This window comes from Pogoniulus pusillus, chromosome 38 (assembly GCF_015220805.1).
Source record: "Pogoniulus pusillus isolate bPogPus1 chromosome 38, bPogPus1.pri, whole genome shotgun sequence".
Classification (NCBI taxonomy): domain Eukaryota; kingdom Metazoa; phylum Chordata; class Aves; order Piciformes; family Lybiidae; genus Pogoniulus; species Pogoniulus pusillus.
This window is the reverse complement of record NC_087301.1, coordinates 6,369,876-6,386,941: the sequence shown is the minus strand read 5'-3', so window position 1 is coordinate 6,386,941 and position 17,066 is coordinate 6,369,876. Positions and strand designations below refer to the sequence as shown.

General features: G+C 63.7%; 2 protein-coding genes across 3 annotated transcripts; one reads left to right on the top strand and one right to left on the bottom strand.

The window, feature by feature from the left end:
- The first annotated feature begins 126 nt into the window (after positions 1-126).
- Positions 127-8,132, top strand: RNF214 (ring finger protein 214). Of its 2 annotated transcripts, none has more exons than XM_064172993.1 (15): positions 127-221; positions 305-521; positions 1,682-1,741; positions 1,969-2,109; positions 2,673-2,812; positions 3,185-3,253; positions 3,954-4,050; positions 4,327-4,415; positions 4,792-4,882; positions 5,047-5,145; positions 5,437-5,813; positions 6,411-6,546; positions 6,667-6,774; positions 7,097-7,192; positions 7,872-8,132. In XM_064172993.1, the coding sequence occupies exons 1-15, from the start codon at positions 130-132 to the stop codon at positions 7,935-7,937; spliced, it is 1,878 nt and encodes a 625-aa protein (XP_064029063.1). In that variant the 5' UTR covers positions 127-129; the 3' UTR covers positions 7,938-8,132. The 2 variants fall into 2 exon arrangements, with proteins under 2 accessions (XP_064029063.1, XP_064029062.1); XM_064172992.1 differs by having other exon boundaries at positions 4,780-4,882.
- Positions 8,133-10,291: 2,159 nt separating this feature from the next.
- On the bottom strand, positions 10,292-16,925 carry BACE1 (beta-secretase 1). The gene is made up of 9 exons (XM_064173034.1): positions 16,641-16,925; positions 13,889-13,977; positions 13,432-13,648; positions 13,037-13,174; positions 12,792-12,926; positions 12,600-12,701; positions 12,350-12,499; positions 12,055-12,226; positions 10,292-11,402 (listed from the first exon to the last, which is right to left on the bottom strand). Exons 1-9 carry the CDS (start codon positions 16,890-16,892, stop codon positions 11,161-11,163), a joined length of 1,497 nt encoding a protein of 498 aa, XP_064029104.1. The 5' UTR covers positions 16,893-16,925; the 3' UTR covers positions 10,292-11,160.
- Positions 16,926-17,066: the final 141 nt, after the last annotated feature.

Sequence of the window (17,066 nt, the reverse complement as noted above, 5' to 3'; positions counted from 1 at the left end):
GCGGGGGCGCGCGCCGTGCCGCTCCGCTCCGCTCCCGTTCCCGCTCCGGGCCGCGCCCCGCCGGGCCCTGCCCCCCCCCTCCCCCCCCGCCGGGCCCTGCCCCCGCCCCGCCCGCGGCCAGCCAGCCCCATGGCGCTGGAGCAGGCCCAGGCCGACGGCCCCGCCGCCGCGCCCGCCCCGCCGCGCCTCTGCGAGCCCGGCCCCGCCGTGCCGCCCGGCAGGTAGGTAAATCCGGTGGGCTGGGGCCTGGGCTGGGGTCTGCGCCCGGACCGGGAGCAGTGACCGGCGTGTTTATTTCGCGCAGCGGGTGCGCACTTTCCGCCCCGGAGAGCCCCACCGAGGCGGCGCCCGGCCCCGACGGAGAGGCGGAGTCCGCCGCCGCCCCCGCCCCCGGCCAGGCCCCGGCGCTGGGGGAGCCCGGGCCCGGCGGCGTGGAGGCCGGGGGGTCGAGCGGCGGGGAGGCGGAGGAGCCCGACCCGGAGGCAGCTCCCCCCAAGCCCTCGCAGAACATCGCTGTGCAGGTGGGTGAGCGGTGGGAGGTTGTGCTGGGGCCTGGGAGCGCCGCCCCGGGAGGAGGCTGCGGGGCCCCCGGGCTCCATGGAAGCGTTCGGGTTGGAAGGGACCTCGGAGGTCGAGTTCCAGCTACCCTGCCGTGGGCAGGGACACCTCCCACTAGAGCAAGTGGCTCCAAACGTGGTGCAGCTTGGCCTCGAACGCCTCCGTGGAAGGGACATCCACAGCCTTCCCGGGCAGCCTGTTCCAGTGTCTCACCCCTCACGGGGAGCAGTTTCCTCCTAACGCCTAACCCAAATCTCCTCTCTCCCAGTTCAAAGCCGTTGCCACTTGTCCTGTCCCTAAACTCCCTGATCTAAACTCTGCCCCCATCTTTTTTGTGGAGTCCCTTTAAGTCCTGAAAGGCTGCTCTGAGGGCTCCCTGGAGCCATCTCTTCTCCAGGCTGAACTCTCTCAGCTTGTCCCTCCCTTGGTCGTGTTTGTGGCCTCCTCTGGACCTGCTCTCAGGGTTGCAGATGTGGGCATGGGGTGCAAGCAGCAGGGCTGCAGGGAGGGGTTGAGGGTGGGTAGCAAAACCACATCCCTGCCTGCTGCCTTGCAGCAGCTGCTGCCTGCACACCTCCTGCTTTGGCAGACCTTCACTCAGAGGGATGGGGGAGGGTTGGTGCTGGGTGACCAGGCTGAGCCTGGGGCAGGTCATGCTGCCTCTGCCTGCTGGCTGAGAGGGGTCAGGTGAGGATGCAGGGGTAGGGATGCTGAGATTGGGGGATGGGTTCTGGCCAGGCCTGGGAAGGGGGTGCTGAGTTGGGTCTGGCCAGGCCTGGGAGGGGGGTGCTGAGTTGGGTCTGGCCAGGCCTGGGAGGGGGGTGCTGAGTTGGGTCTGGCCAGGCCTGGGTGGGGCTGCTGAGGTGGCTGTGGCCAGGCCTGGGAGGGGGGTGCTGAGGTGGCTGTGGCCAGGCCTGGGAGGGGGTGCTGAGGTGGCTGTGGCCAGGCCTGGGAGGGGGTGCTGAGGTGGCTGTGGCCAGGCCTGGGAGGGGGTGCTGAGGTGGCTGTGGCCAGGCCTGGGAGGGGGTGCTGAGGTGGCTGTGTCCAGGCTTGTGGGGGGTACTAAGGTGGGTCTGGCCAGGCTTGGTGGGGGGGATCTGACAGCAATCACCTCCCTCTGCAGACAGACTTCAAGACAGCTGATGTGAACATGAGCACGGATCAGGACATCGAGAAGAACCTGGTGGGTGTCAGCCCCACGATGGGCAGCAGGTCCTGCTGCTGGCACTGCCCAGGGCTGCTTCCACTCATTCCCTTGCCAGGCACAGGCAGTGCCTCCCTTCGCCTCTTCTGGCCTATAGAGGCAGAGCCCTTGAACAGTGGCTGCTGTTGGACGCTGCTGAGCTCCCCTGCCCTTGCCTGTGCTCTCTTTGGTACGAGTTCTCTCTGAGTTTCTGCTCTCCCCTGCAGGACAAAATGATGTCTGAGAGGGCTTTGCTGAAGGAGCGGTACCAGGAGGTGCTGGACAAGCAGAGGCAAGTGGAGAACCAGCTGCAGGTGCAGCTTAAGCAGCTCCAGCAGCGCAGGGAAGAGGAGATGAAGAACCACCAGGTACTTGGTGCTGTCCTTTCTCTGTCCAGCTGCTGCTCTCATGACTGGGCAGCTCTTTGCTGTGGCAGTGACCCTGTGTGGCAGTTTCACAGCACTGAGGATTGGCCCTTGCCCAGGTGAGCTGCTGGGTGGCCCAGAGCCAGCTGCTGGCACAGCATCCTCTGTGTCCCCTGTAGGATGGGGATCTCACAGTGTCTCCAGCTTGTTTCCCTGATGGAGACTGGTGTGGAGCCAGGAGAATCTGCTCCCTGTGGTGGTTTGGATGTTGGTGGCTGTTGCTCAAGGGTCATGAGGTTCAGTGGATCTCAGCTGGCCCTGTGGTAGCTCAGTTCAGACAAAAGGAACCATCAGTGCCTGTTGGCTGCATCTAGAGCAGGGCAGGACTCTGCAGAGGCAGGAGAGCCTCTGCTGTAGGGGTGCCCTGGCTGCTGGGTTTCCTCACAGCAACCACTTTGTATCTCAGCAGGATCTGCTGCAAGGAAGGGTTCTGCTGGCCTGTGTGATCCTGGAATCTCGTTCCAATAGGGATTTAGGTCTTGGGAATTCTGCTCCTTTCCCTCTAGGAGATCCTGAAAGCAATTCAGGATGTTACCATCAAACGGGAAGAGACCAAGAAGAAGATGGAGAAGGAGAAGAAGGAGTTCTTGCAGAAGGAGCAGGATCTGAAAGCAGAAATCGAGAAGCTGTGTGAGAAAGGCAGGAGGTGAGAGTATGGAGGAGGAAATCCTGGTCTGGGGGAGGAGGACGAGATGCTGCTCACCCCAAGCTGTTCCTGCTTGAGCAGGAGAGGACAGCTTCAGACCCCTCCCAGTGCTCAGTCCCTGTGTCCCACGAGTGTGTGGCACAAATTGTGTGTGCTGTGGGGGCAGCACAGCTGCCTGCAGTGTGCTCTGCTCCTGCAGCCCTGCCCCTGTGCAGTGCCATGGGACAGCAGAAGCTTTGCTCTGTGGGGCATTGTCAGCAGCCGCCCAGTGCTGGTGGGCTCTGGACGAGCTGTGCCACGGGCACCCTGCCATGCCAGGGTGCCAACAGCTCTGCCAGTGGTGGCTCCAGCTGTGCTCTTCCTCCTGGGCAGGTTGCTGAAGGAGCAGGAGGAGAAGGAGAACAAGATTGCCTCTCTGATTGCAGAGCAGTCCGATGAGAAGTAAGGCTCCTGCCCAGCCCTGCCTCCTGCTGCTGCTTCCCCTGCAGCCCTTTGGCCTCAGGACCACTCTGAAGCTTCTGCTGGGGCAGGCCACAGAGTGCTGTACCAGTGCTGACCTTTGCCACCCTCTGAAGGGTTTATCTGCTCTGCCAGCAGGCTGCTGCCCCAGCCTCAGGTTAAATCCTCTTTGATCCCAGTCACAAGCAGGCTCCTGGGGACTTGTGACAGAGGAATCCCATAAGATCAGAGTTTAGCTCATGGGATTGTCTCAGCTTGTAACTGCTACCTCTGCCTGGGTTTCATCTGCCCAGGGTTGGCACAAACCCACTTCTCTGCCCAGTGACTCTGCTCTGTACAGCTGGGCAGAGGGGCTCCCAGGGCAGGCTTGGATGCTGACACAGCGCAGGTGGAAGGAGCCAGCTCCTGACTTCTCCTGGGTCAGAGCTGCTCCATCCTGTGGGCTGCCTCGGGCAGCTCTGGGCACCCTTCCCTGCCAAGGGGAGTTCTGGTTTTGCCCAGTGTTTGGCACACTGGTTGGCTCTGTGCTCTGGCTCGGCTCCCTCTGGGGACAGTGGTGACCATGGCTGGTGTGGTGCTCTGGGAGCTGTTATCCCCATAGAGTTGCCAGGATCAGTGGCCTCACTCTGCTCTCCTGTTGCACACCATTGCAGTGCCCAGCTGGTTCTGTTTCTGCCTGCAGGCAGCTGTGGGAGATGGAGCTGGACAAGCTGAAGAACCAGCACAATGAAATCAACAGGAACATCCTGGAGGAGACAGAACGAGCCTGGAAAGCAGAGGTCAGGAGGTGACTCCTTTCTTCCAGAGCAGCTGTCAGGGACCTTTGTGAGGTGCTGGGCTGCAGGGAGTGGTGCTGTGGAATCAGGAGCAGCTTGAGCCTGACTCACAGCCTTTGTGGGACAAGAGAAGGGATGAACCAGTACCAGTGCAGTTAGCTGCAGCTGGGACCAGTGCCCTGATGCACTTAGTGTGGTGCTTGGCAAAGGGATTAGAGGCTGGCAGCGAGGACCAAGGCAGTCCAAGAACCACTCTTCATGTGGGCCCCTCCTTGCCAGATCCTGTCCCTGGAGAGCCGAAAGGAGCTGCTGGTGCTGAAGCTGGAAGAAGCAGAAAAAGAAGCAGAGCTGCACCTCACCTACCTCAAGTGAGTCCTTGTGGTCTCAGGAAGGGCAGGGGGGGATCCCAGTGTCCCCCAGGCCCATCTCCTGTTCCTCTGCTTGCACTGGAGACTGAGCTGAACGGCTCAAGGTTTGCTTCTTGAAGTAATGGGGCTCGGGAATGCAGCAGAGCAGGGTCAGGTGTGGCTGTGCTTGGTTCCTGCTGGTGTTCCTCTGCTGAACGTGTACCATGCACGATGGTGGCTGTGGTGTCCCTGTGTCTGTCCATGCTGTGAGCCCCTCATGCTCTCCTCTCCTGGGGCTCCTCACTCAGGTGTGGGAGCCTGCCCCTGCTCCAGGTGCCTGTCACTGCCACTGGTGAGAGCAGGGTGTGCAAGTGGGAATGTTCAGCTGTGCTTGCAGGTCTGCACCACCCACGCTGGAGACCATGAGGCCAAAGCAAGAGTGGGAGATGAGACTGAACAGGATACGGATCACCAAGGAGAGCGTCCGAGTGAGTGGAGGCAGCTGCTCGGCTGCTCCCTCTCCTGCCTGCTGGGCAGCAAACCCTGCCCACTGCAGGGCCCGCAGCTGCTCTGCCCAGGCAGGGGAGTCAGCCCTGGACCTCCCCAGGCAGAGGCTGTCAGCAACACGTCCCTGTTCTTTCCCCTCTGGCAGGATCAGTTCAACGACCACATTCAGATGGTGAGGAACGGAACGAAGCTGAGCAGCCTGCCCCAGATCCCGACCCCGACGCTGCCACCTCCGCCCTCAGAAGTGAGCCTCGCTCGGGCCTGCCAAGCACGGCCTGTCGCTGCTGGGGGGTAGGGCTGCCAGGCTGTGGGGGCAGTGTGCCAGCCCTGTGCTGGAGGAGGCTGTGTGAGGCAGTTCCCTGTGCTCTCTCGGGGCTTACCTGCTCTGCCCGGAGCACAGGGGAAGGCTCTCTCCCGGTGCCCGCGCCTCAGCCCGGCTCCTGGCTGCCAGCCTGGGGAGGAGGGCACTCTGCTGCCCTTTCAGGTGGGCTTATCCTAACCAGCCTGTCGCTGCCCCCCCGTTTCTCTTTCTCAGACAGATTTCATGCTGACGGCATTCCAGCCCAGCCCCTCCCTCACGCCCCGGCTGCCCTTCCCCATCGGCCCTGTTCCCGTGCCCATGGTCATGCCAAGCGCCGACCCCCGGGCCCTCTCCTTTCCCCTCCTGAACCCTGCCATCTCCAGACCCAACCAACCTTCCCCGCCGCTGCCCGCGTCCCAGGGCAGGAACAGCCCAGTGGTGGCGTCGCTGCTGGGCACGCCCAGCCCGCACATGCCCCCTGCTGCCTCCATCCCGCCGCCACCAGGCCTGGGCGCCGTCAGTGTGGCTCCCGAGCTGCAGCGCCCGCAGCCGGCAGACAAGCTGGAGAAGCTGCTGGAGAAGCTGCTGGCTCGGTTCCCGCAGTGCAACAAGTGAGTGCCTGGGCGTGGGCAGCACTGAGCGGGGCACAGCGGCTGGCGTGAGGGGTGGGGGAGCTCTGCTGGGTGCTCCTGGGGAGCCTGGAGGGGAGGAGCAGAGGCTGGGGGGCTCTCAGGTGTGCCCTGGCACTGGGAAGGTTGGGAGGGTTTGGAACTGCGTCTGAAGGGCTGCCCAAGGAGGTGTTGGAGTCCCTACCCCTGGAGGTGTGGGGCAAAGATGTGGCCATGGCACTCGGGGGCACGGTTTGGTGGGCATGGTGCTGCTGGGCTGCAGGTTGGACTGGATGCTCTTGGAGGGCTCTTCCAAACCAAACAACTCTGTGATGCTACCTGTGCCCACCACAAGCACCCTGTGCCTGGCACCACCTCGGGCAGGTCCTGCAGCCTCCCTGTGGGTGCATCTTATGCTGTCTTCTGCTCCAGCTGGGGATGGGCAGCTCACTGCAGGTGGGAGCCACCTGGGCTGGGGGTGTGTGGCTGAGAGGATGCTCTCTGCTGCTGCTGGTGCTGGGCTGCAGGGTCCCATCCCTGGGGGTCACTGGGCTTGGGTGCTGGAGGCTGAGGGCTGTCAGCAGGCTGCTGTCCACGCAGGGCCCAGCTCACCAACATCCTGCAGCAGATCAAGAATGCCAGGAGGACCATGGCAGGGCTGACCATGGAGGAGCTGAACCAGCTGGTGGCAGCCAAGCTGGCGGAGCAGCAGGAGAGGGCAGCAGCCGGCGCTCAGGTGGGCAAGCGGCAGGGGAAGTGCCAGGACTGCCTGCCCCGAGGGCTGGGGGTACCTGGGTGCCCTGCTGAGTGCCAGTGCCCTGCTGGGTGTCTGATGAGCTGCTTTGCCTCGCTGCAGCCTCTCAGCCGGATCAGGGCCCCCATGTTCCCGGCGCCGCTGCCGCAGATCAGCACCCCGATGTTCCTGCCCCCTGCCCAGGTGGCTTACCCTGGCACAGCATCACATGTAAGGCTCTGTCTTCAAGGTGGGCAAAGGGAGGGGTAGCCAAAAGGGTGAGCCCCTGGAGCTCTTCCCACTGGCTCCTCTCTCTTCAGGCAGCCGTTTGGGAGGGAAGGGCTGGGGACATGGATCCTTCCTGCTGGGGATAGTGGGAACAGCTGCAGGGGAGGGGTGGGAGGCTCTGATAGCTGTGGGGAGGAGGAGGAACAGGGCACAGCCCTTGGCTGCAGCTGGTGCAGTGAGGAACTGGAATGTGGAATAGGTGACCCGAACTGGGTGCCTGACTCCTGCCCCTGTCTCCTCTCTGTTCTCTCACCACCTGTGCCAGACCCCAGCTGCCTGTAAACTGTGCCTGATGTGCCAGAAGCTTGTGCAGCCTGGGGACCTCCACCCCATGGCCTGCTCACACGTGCTGCACAAGGAGGTGAGTGTGTGGAGTCCCTCCCTGCTCCTAGGTGCCTCCTAATGGTTCCAGTTCCTTCCTGGGGTCCCTGGGCAGGTGTGCAGAGGAGATCCTGTTGTCCTGAGATCCTGCCAGAGGAGTGGGATCAGTAAAGCTCTGCATCCTGGCACCCCCTCCCCCTACTATTGGCTGGTGACTTCAGGAGCAGGCTGCCCTCACTCCTGCCCCTGAGCCAGGCTTAGATCCTGGTCTCTTCTGGAAGCAGGAGAGCCTGGAAGGATCTAGCACACAGGGTGAGGGAGAGCTGCCACCATCACCCAGCTGCCTGGGCACTGGCTCAGTGCAGAGGAACTGCTGGGCAGGGGGCACTGGCACCAGGCAGGGCTTCACTTGTGCAGGCAAACCTAAAGCACCTCTGGGGCCTCAGCAGCTGCTTAGGGCAGGCTCCACAGGGCTCTGGGCAGCCTGAGCTAGTGGAGGCTGTTCCTGCTCCCCCAATGACCTCTGCAGGTCCCTTCCAGCCCAAACCATTCTGACTCTGTTGAGGAGGGGCTGATGGTCCTGAGCAGGCTCCCTCCACCTGGTTACCTGCTGCTGGAGGCTGTCTGAGGATCAGAGAAGCTATCCCTGGGATGCATGTCTGGGAAGGTCACCCCAGACACCCGTGGTGCCCTTGTGACCAATTCATTCTCTCTTACAGTGCATCAAGTTCTGGGCACAGACCAACACCACTGACACCTGCCCCTTTTGTCCCAGCCTGAAATGACAGCAGCTGGAGCAGAGCAGCGTGGCAGGAGGAGCTGTGTGTGTGGAGGGGCAGGGTGGGGGCTGAGATTTCTACAGGTCTATATTTATACAGCCATGGACACACCATGTACATTTTTATCTCTAGGGGATGTGTGTATAGAGGCAGCCTGGCCACGGCCCAGGGCAGGAATAAAGTGTGTATATTATGCAGTGATTTGGGGCTGCTCCTCCTGGCAGCTTTACTGACCTCCTCTGCAGCCTCTTTGACAGGGTCACAGTGTGAGGAGGGGCTCCAGGAGAGCTGGGGAGGGGCTTCTGAAAAGGGCTGGGAGTGACAGGACGAGAGGGAATGGATTGGAGCTGGGAGAGGAGAGAATGAGAGTGGAGATGAGGAAGAAATTATTGACAGTGAGGGTGGGGAGACACTGGCACAGGTTGCCCAGGGAGGTTGTGGAGCACAGAGAGGGAGGGTGAGGAGACACTGGCACAGGTTGGCCAGGGAGGTTGTGAAGCACAGGCAGGGAGGGTGAGGAGACACTGGCACAGGTTGGCCAGGGAGGTTGTGGAGCAGAGAGAGGGAGGGTGAGGAGACACTGGCACAGGTTGCCCAGGGAGGTTGTGGATGCCCCTCTCTGGAGGTGGGTTCCTCCTCACGTTCAGGTGCAACTCCCAGTCTGTGCCCATCACCGGGCACCACTGAACCATCCTCCTGGCACTCACCCTTGTAGTATTGCTCAGCCCTCAGGCTGCTCCTCACCCCAGGGGCCCTCAGCCCTTCCTCACCTCAGACATGTTCCAGGCCCCTCAGCAGCTCTGCAGCCCTTTGCTGTGCCCTCTCCAGCCAAGTCCCTGTCCTTGAACTGGGGAGCCCAGAGCTGGACACAGACTCACCAGGGCCACAAATGCTTCCCAGCTTGCTTGCCAGCAGTGCTGCTGGGCAGGAGCTGTGCCCCCTGGCAGCAGAGGCAGCCCTCTTGTTTGTGGTCTCTTTAATGCCATAATAATTTACCGTGGTAACATTCATTGTTCTTACACAGACAATAGGTTACAGAGTACTGGAGTCTACAGCAGCCACCTGTCCCCATGCCCCCCATGGGGCCCAGCTCTGTGCCCACCCCTGCCCAGTGTCCCCTGCCCCAATTCCAGGCCTTTGGGAGCAGCTCAGGAGAACTCAACTGGCACAGTTCCCATTTCCTCTGCTGTCTCCTCAAGCCTTCTTCTGTGGATTCTGGTGGGGTTTGAGGTGTTGGGCACCACTGGCACTCTTGCCCCGACTCTGTGGAATCTTCTCCCCCCCATTTGCAGTCTGTGGGTCAAACTTGGCCCTTCCAGAGGCACCCAGGCCCTTGGTGAGTGCCAACACTGCCTGGATGCCAGCATGCTGGAGTTCGCCCACAGGCTGACCCTCCCCACACTCACAAGCGTGGTTTAAGGCAGTGGTCCACAACGGAGGCTGAGGGTGCTGGGGAGGTGCTGGGGGGGTCCTGGGTAGGCACTAGGGTGTGGGGAGAGGGTATCTGCATGGTCTGGCCACCTGGTGCCAGGGTGGAAGGGTTGGAGCATGGCGTGGGGACTGTGCACTAGTGAGGTGGGGTGGCTTAGGGGCATGTTGTGGTGGTGCCCAGTGCCAGGGCTGCCTCCTCCTCCTCCTCACTGCCCTTTCAAAGACACTGAACTGCAGGAAGGGTCCTGCCTGGTGAGTCCTGCAGTGCTCCAGCCCTTAGTTTCTGGTCCCCCTGAACTGGTGCCTTGGCTCTAGTGCTGGGCAGTGCCCAGCTCAGCCCCAGCACTGCAGCTCCCCCTCCACCGAGGAGCAGAGCCTGGCATTGAGTGAATCCTGGTGCTGAAGCCCCTCCCTGCCCAGGTTGGAGGCAGGGAAGTGAGGACATCCCAGCGTGATCAGCTGCTGCCGGCGGGCAGGGAGGAGGGGAGGGCTGTCCTTAAATCCTCCCTCGGCTGCAGGAAGAGGATGAGGACAGGAAAAGCTTCCTGCAACCTCCTCCTGCCTCCCGAACCACCGCTTGGCTTGCTCCAGCTCCCACCCCCGACCCTACCTGTCACCTCTGCCACCAGCCCTGGCTTACTACCCATCCATGAGCTGCTGCCTGGCCTCAGGACTGAGCAGAGGACTAAAAAGTCTTTAAAAAAACCCAAGCCCAAAGCAGGTGCAAAGGCCCCGGGGTCGGGGCTGGGACAGTGGCTGTCGGCGCTAGTTAAAAATAGAGCTCTGGGTGGTGTCTGTACAGGAGCAGCTCTGGGACAGGCTCTGGGCCCAGGGAGTACAAAACAAAACCCCAAAGGAAATAAATACAACCACGAGGTTAAAAAAACAACACGGCCCCCCACCCCCAGACCTGCCCCCACGCTGCCAGCCTGGCCCCCACCCTGCCCTGGCAGCAGGAGGCTGTTCCCTGTGCCCTCCGCTATGGGTGAGGCTGGGCAGGGACTGGCTGAGCCCAGGAGTGGGCTCCCCTATGGCTTTCCAACGGGCAGGTGGGCTGGGGGTGGGGGCTTGGCCCCTCCTGGGCACGCTGATGCTGTTGGAAGGGAGGTGAGGAGGTTTTCTGGGGGGAGGGGGGGAAGTAGATGGGGACCTGCTTCTGCCTGTGCCAGGATGGCAGGGGTGGAGGTGTGCAGAAGTCCTGGAGCTGGTGGATAGGTTTGGAAATGCCACGGGAAGGGTCAGGGTGAGCGGTGCAGGGGGCAGCAGGAGGATGGATGGGAAGCCTCTGCCTCTGGTTGCTCCCATCCCAGCAGCCCCAGGCTGGCCCCGAAGAGCCCAGGGCTGGGGAGGGAAGCTCCGAGATGGGAGCTGTGGGTTGGGCTCCAGGCAAGGAGCCGCATGGGGAAGGCACAGCCACGGTGCAGGGCAGGACGGGCTGAGAGGGGACAGGCAGGGCACAGGCAGTGTGACCCCATCAAGCCTAGCAGGGCTCAGCAGGAGAGCCTGGGGCAGCCTCACCCGGTGCCAGAGCAGAGCAGCTGTCCCTGGCCCCCAGGATGGGGTCAGTGCCCTCTTGCCTCCCTCCCCAGCCCCTCTGCTCTTCCTCTAGGTCCCAGCCAAGGGCAGCCCAGGCCTGGGGCTCCCAAGGCTGCTCCTGGGGGCACCAAATCCCCTGGGGCTTGGAGGCTCTGAGCTCCCCATGCCGCTGCCTTGCCCAGCCCCCGCCGGGAAGCCGAGGCCGTGTACCTGTCCCCGCCCCTGGCCCCGCAGTGCCGGGGGCTGCCCCGGGGCTCCGCTGTCACTTCAGCAGGGAGATGTCGTCGGCGAAGTCGTCGTGGCGGCGGCGCAGGCAGCGGAAGCAGCGCCACTGGAACACCATGAGGCAGAGGGGCAGCATGAAGAGGGCGCAGATGGCAGCCATCACGTAGGCGATGGTCATCAGCGTGGACTCGTCCGTCTGCGGCAGGTTGTAGCCGCAGTCCTCCATGTTGGGGTGCAGGTAGGGCCCCTCCACCGCCGCCATCCGGAACTCGTCGTGCACTGTGGGCAGGGGGCAGGGCTCTGGTCACCCTCTGCTGCGTCCCCTCCACCTCTCACGCAAGCAGCACAGAGTGCATCGGGTCGGAAGGGACCCTCCAAGGGCATCTTGTCCAACCCCCCACTGCAGGCAGCAGGGACAGCTCCAGCTGGAGCAGGCTGCACAGGGACACAGCAAGGCTGAGCTTGGCTGGCTGCAGGGATGGGGCCTCAAGCACAGCCCTGGGCAGCCTGTGCCAGTGTCTCAGCACCCTCCCTGTGCACAGCTTCCTGCTGCTGTCCAACCTAACTCTGCCCTGCTCCAGCTCCAAACCATTGCCTCTCATCCTGTCACTCCAAGCCCTTCTGCACAGTCCCTCCCCAGCCTGCCTGTGGGTCCCCTTCAGCTACTGAAATACAGCTCGGAGGCACCCCTGAAGCCTTCTCCTCTCCAGCCTGAACGGCCTCAACTCTTTCCACTCCCATCCCAACCTGCGGCTCTGCAGGTTGGCACAGCTCAGCAGTGAGCTGCTTGGAGCTGCATTCCCTTGAGCTCTGCTTTGGTTTGAGCTGCCCTTCACCATCTTTCCCCTCTACTCTGTCCTGCTGAGGCCATAGGAGACTCCTCTGCCCATCTTGGTGGCTTCTCTGGCTGCACTCCTGGCCCAGCCCTCACCGTGGCAGGCACTGACGGCGAAGCCAATGCGCTTGCGGGCACGGTCAAAGACCACATAGAAGCCCTCCATGATCACAGCGCCCATGACGGTGCCCGTGGAGGACTGGGAGATGGCAAACTTGTAGCAGTCGTCCTGAGAGGTGGCCACGTCCTCCACGGGGCGCAGGTATTGCTGCAGGAGGAGAAGCTGTCAGCACGGGGCGGGACCGGGCAGAGCGCCCAGGGTGGGGGTAGGCTGTGCCCACCCGGCACGGTCCTGCCAGCAGGAGCAGCTGCAGCTCGGCCGTGGGCTCACCTGGGGCAGGATGGTGATGCGGAAGGACTGGTTGGTGGCCTCCCCCATCAGGTAGAGGGACAGGACTGGGAAGATGTGCCAGGGGGTGGTGCCGACCTGCCAGCAAACCAGCTGCTCCCCCAGCCAGAAGCCATCCGGGAACTTCTCTGTCTGGTAGGGGGGGGGAAGGGAAAGGGGAGTGGCATCACCCTGAGCAGGCAGCAGCGGCGCCCAGGCTGGTGCCCATGGGGGAGGGGTGGGCTTCACTGACCGAAGAAGCCGTTTTGATGGACTTCACTGCAGCCTCAAACACCTTCTTCGGCAGCCTGAGGTTGGTGGTGCCACTGTCCACGATGCTCTTGTCATAGTTGTACTGAGGGCACAAGAGCAGTGACCGGGGGGGCCCCACGCCCCCTCGGGCCATAGGCAGCAGTGGAGTGGCTTCTCCTGCTGCCCTTCTCACCTCTTTGCAGTCCATGTTGAGGTCCTGCCCGTTGACCTCCAGCTTGACGATGATGACCTCGTAGTACCACTCCTTGCGGATGGGCGTGTACCAGATGTCGCCCACGTACAGCGAGCGGTCGATGCCGCCGATGATCTGCCGGTGGGGACAGAAGGGCACTGCCACCACCTGCAGCCAGCTCCAGCCAGCCCGGGCAGGGCCCCCACGGGCAGCCCCTGCAGCCTCCTCGCAGGGGAGGCACTCACCATGCTGCCCCCCACCGATGCCAGAGCCTCTGTCTCATTGGGCGAGAAGCCTGCCCCGCAGAGCTGCAGGGAGAAGATGTTGGGCACCTGTGTCTGCTTCACCAGCGAGTCGAAGAAGGGCTCCAGGCTGTCGTCGGGCTGGGGGAGGGGGAGGAGAAAGCAGAGGCAGGACAGGGACGTGTCAGGGCTCTCCTTGCCCAGGGACTGTCCCCAAGGATCCTGACTCTCCGTGCTGCTGCAGCAAGGCTCAAGGCTGCAGCACAGCTGCAAGCTGGGCCCTGGGGGACTGAGCACAGCCAAAAAGAGAGGCACCCGAGCCCATTCTGTGGTGCCCACGGCTGCTGGCAGGGCCAGGCAGAGAGAGCTGGGCCAGGCTGCTGGCAGGCAGGACTCACCCGGGCGATCTCGGCGTATGCCAGCCCCAGGATCCCTTCCCAGTTGGAGCCGTTGATGAAGAACTTGTCCGACTCGGTGATGGCAGCGATGTTGGCTCTGACGGTGACGTTGGGGCCGTGGGGGATGGTGACGAGGTCGGTGCCCAGCTCCCCTTCCCACTTGCCCTGGGTGTAGGGCACGTAGACGCCCTTCCGCAGGTCACGGTAGGTGCTGGACCTGCGATGGCATCACAGAGCCGCTGTAAGGCTGGTGTGGAGGAGGAGCAGGCACCCGTGGGCTGGTGGAGCCTGTGCCCAGGCAGGGGACAAGCCCAGCTGCTGTTTGCTATTGTCCTGCTCTGGGCAGGCAAAGCCAGCTGGATGGAAGCTGCTGGCACCTGGCAGGGTCTGACTGGGCCCCAGGCACACTCTGTGGGGCCGGGGCTGTGGCACTGCTGTGTGCCCCCAGGGTACTCACAGCTGCCGCTGGTAGTATCTCCGGAGGAAGGGGTGAGGAGCAGCTCCCACGGCGAAGTTACTGCTGCCTGTATCCACTAGGATGTTCAGCTGGAGAAAGAAGAGAGAGAAGCTCAGGACTGCAGCAGGACCCTGCTGTACCATCTGCCCAGACACCACAGGCAAGTGACACTGCCCTGGGCACAATGTGGCTGGGGTGGCCCCAATGGATGCAGGAGAGTTTAGCAGGGACCCTCTTTTGCCTCGCCCAGGGACAGCTGAGAGAGGCCACTGTGGAGGAGCAGGAGTCAGTGACAGAGAGCAAACAGTGCCCAGCAGCAGGCAAGCACAGCCTGAGCAGGCTCCTGGCAGGGGGCTTCTGGGCAGAACAGCAGCATGGCGAGGTGCCCAGCTCCCCTTGCCACAACCCCAAGGTGAGGCTGGCTGGAGGGACAGGTGGCACAGAAGCCAGGGCTGGATGCACTAAGCCACAGGCCGAGCTCGCTCCAGATTGATCTCTGGATTAGCAGCCCTGGCAAACGTCCCACCAGGAGCAGGCTGCCTGCACCCTGCCCCCAGCTGAACCCTGCCTCTGCCCCCTTGTCCTGCGAGGGGTGGAGTGGGGGTGTCTGGTGTGGCAGTGGAGGTCTGCAGGGCTCCGTGGGGCCCACAACCATGCTCTGACCCCCAGCCCTGGGGGGCTGCATCCCCAGCATACCACAGCCAGCAGCAAGCCAAGGCTTTGGCCCTTAATCCGTGGAGTCAGAGGGCAGAGACAGGAAGTTCCTGAGCTCTGCTAATCTCTGGGCCTCCAGGACACAGCTGCCCCGAGTCAGTTTTCCTGGAGACCCACTGATGGGCACAGTGTCCTGGGCACCCACAGCCTCCTGCCCTGCCCACGGCCCCATGCTGCACCAGGGAACCAGTGCCCCCAGCCCCAGCCTGGCTGCTTACCTAGGGGAATATTTTGGGCTGTGGGTAAGGATCAGCGTGGCACATTTGCCCCCAACATCCTCCTCAGCCAAGCATCCAGAGCAGCTGTGCCAGCTCAGCCTCCCCTGGCAACACGGCACCAGCAGCCTCTGCCACTGTGCCCAGGCTGGTCTCGATTGGATCAGTCACTGGGGGCCACTCGCTCATCCTCACCACTCCCTGGGGTACCCAGGGCGGATGGCATTCCCTGGAGGAAGAGCTGCTGCTGCAGGAGAGGACACGGGGCAGGGTTTTCTCTCCGTGCCCGCAGCGCTGTGCCAAGGGGCAGAGGTGGGGACCCTCGGATAAACCCCTGTGCCCCTGCCTGTGCCCAGCCGTGCTCTTCCACGTGAATCCTTTAATTCCATTACAAGGCCTGGAGGGATTTTGCTCCAGCACGCAGGCGGGCACCACGCCGACAGCTGGCAGGAGTCCAGGGCTGGGAGCTGGGTGCCCAGGAGGGCGCACGGCTTGGCAGCGCGCGGGCGCCTGGGAACAGGTGGCTCGTGGGGAAAGGATCTGGCAGCTGCGACACGTGGCACGTCCCAGGCAAGGGATGATGAAATCAGACTGAAAACTGCGTTTGGGAAATCATCTCCTCCCTTTTTTTTCCCCCCCCTCTCAGCCTACCCTGATGGAGCACAGACTCAAGCGCTGGCAGGCAGCGACACCAGGGACTGGCTCCCGCAGCCCCCATCTTTGGGTGCTGCTCCCCTGGCTGTGGTTGGCATCTCTCCCTGCCACATGTGCGGAGCGTGGGGGGCACTTCGGATGGAGCCAGCCTGGGAGAAAAGCAGCTTGGTTCCAGAGCCTGAGTGGGCACTGAGTGGCAGGCCCTGTGCTGGAAGGGATGTGGAGCCTCCAGCTCTGAGCTGGTCCCCTCGACCCTGCCCCTGTGCAGGGCTGCTGAAGGAGCTGGCAGAAGGAACCTCCACAACCTCGCCCTCAAAGGAAGGCAGGAACTGGTTCATCCCGGGCTGTGCGCCCAGCACCTGGCCCTCAGCACCCATCCTGTCCCCAGGGCACAAGTGGGACGCATGTGCTGGGCAGCACAGCCCCCGGGACTCCAGAGAGCTGGAGGAGGAGGAGCGGAGCCGAATGATTCATGCGCCCTGCGGGATGCTGTGCTGCGAGCCCTGAACCCTGCACGCTGCGGCCGCGCACTGCCCCCCGGCTCCTCTGCAGTAACAACCCGCACGAAAGCTGCCCGGGTCACGAGTGGCACCCGGAGCCAGCACTGCGCTGGCAAGACCGTGCCAAGCGCCGCTGGGCTGTGCTTGCTTCGGGCCCGCACATGCCCGCTCCAGGCCAGCACACAGCACCTGCGGGCGGGCACAGCACATCCCCACCCCCTTATTGCCCACGCACTGAGCCAGCTCCTGCGTGGAGGCATCCTCCAGCTGGGCAGGGAGGCAGTGATGGAAGGGCACAGGCAGCCTGGCTCACTCTGCACGCACAGCACAGCTCACCCCGGAGCACCCACAGCACCCCGGTGTCACCCCGGGGAGCCAGGAGTCACCTTCGAGGGATGGATGGATGGATGGACGGACGGACGGACGGCCCGTCCCGATCCGCAGGCACAGCACCGAGTCCGGCTCACCCCGCAGCACCCCAGCGTCACCCAGGTCACCTTTGCGGGGAGCCTGCATCCAGCTGCCGCCCCCCACCCCGAGCATCACAGCAACGGTGTATGGGGGAAAGGCAACGCCGCCCGAGCTGCGCGGCGGCAGCCACACGGCAGCGTGCTCGGCCTCGGTAGCATCCGCAGAGCCGCCCCTCCGCACCCCCCGGGGCCCCCTCACCTTCTGCGGGGGGCTGCCCACCGTCATCTCCACGTAGTAGCCCTGCCCGGACTTGCCGCGCAGGTTGTCGATCATCTCCAGGAAGCTACCTGGCGGCTGAGGCTGGGCAGGAGCCCGGCGAGCGCGGGGTCCCGGGGGTGGCAGGGCCGCGCCGCCCCGCAGCGGCAGCCGGATGCGCGGCGGGGCCGGGCTGGCGGGCAGGGCCGCCGCTAGCCACAGCCACAGCAGCAGCCACGGCCAGGCGGCAGCCATCGCCGCAGCCCTCCTCCGCCGCCGCACCGCCCCGCAAAACCTCCGCACCTCCTCCGCCGCCGCTTCAACGGGCCCGCAGCGCCCCGCGCCTAGCCCGGGCGGCCGCGCCGGGGCCGAGCGGGGCGGCGGGCATGGCGGCGAGCCGCTCCCCGCCCCGGAAAGCCCGCCCGCGCC

Bases quoted from the DNA above. Each gene is read 5' to 3' on its own strand.
- RNF214 (XM_064172992.1), top strand. From the start codon at position 130: ATGGCGCTGGAGCAGGCCCAGGCCGACGGCCCCGCCGCCGCGCCCGCC. The intron at 522-1,681 runs GTGGGTGAGCGG...CTCCCTCTGCAG, and splicing joins CGCAGAACATCGCTGTGCAG to ACAGACTTCAAGACAGCTGA. The intron at 3,254-3,953 runs GTAAGGCTCCTG...TTCTGCCTGCAG, and splicing joins GCAGAGCAGTCCGATGAGAA to GCAGCTGTGGGAGATGGAGC.
- BACE1 (XM_064173034.1), bottom strand. From the start codon at position 16,892: ATGGCTGCCGCCTGGCCGTGGCTGCTGCTGTGGCTGTGGCTAGCGGCG. The intron at 13,175-13,431 runs GTGAGTCCTGCC...CCCCTCCCCCAG, and splicing joins CATACGCCGAGATCGCCCGG to CCCGACGACAGCCTGGAGCC. The intron at 12,702-12,791 runs GTGAGAAGGGCA...TTGTGCCCTCAG, and splicing joins TCAACATGGACTGCAAAGAG to TACAACTATGACAAGAGCAT.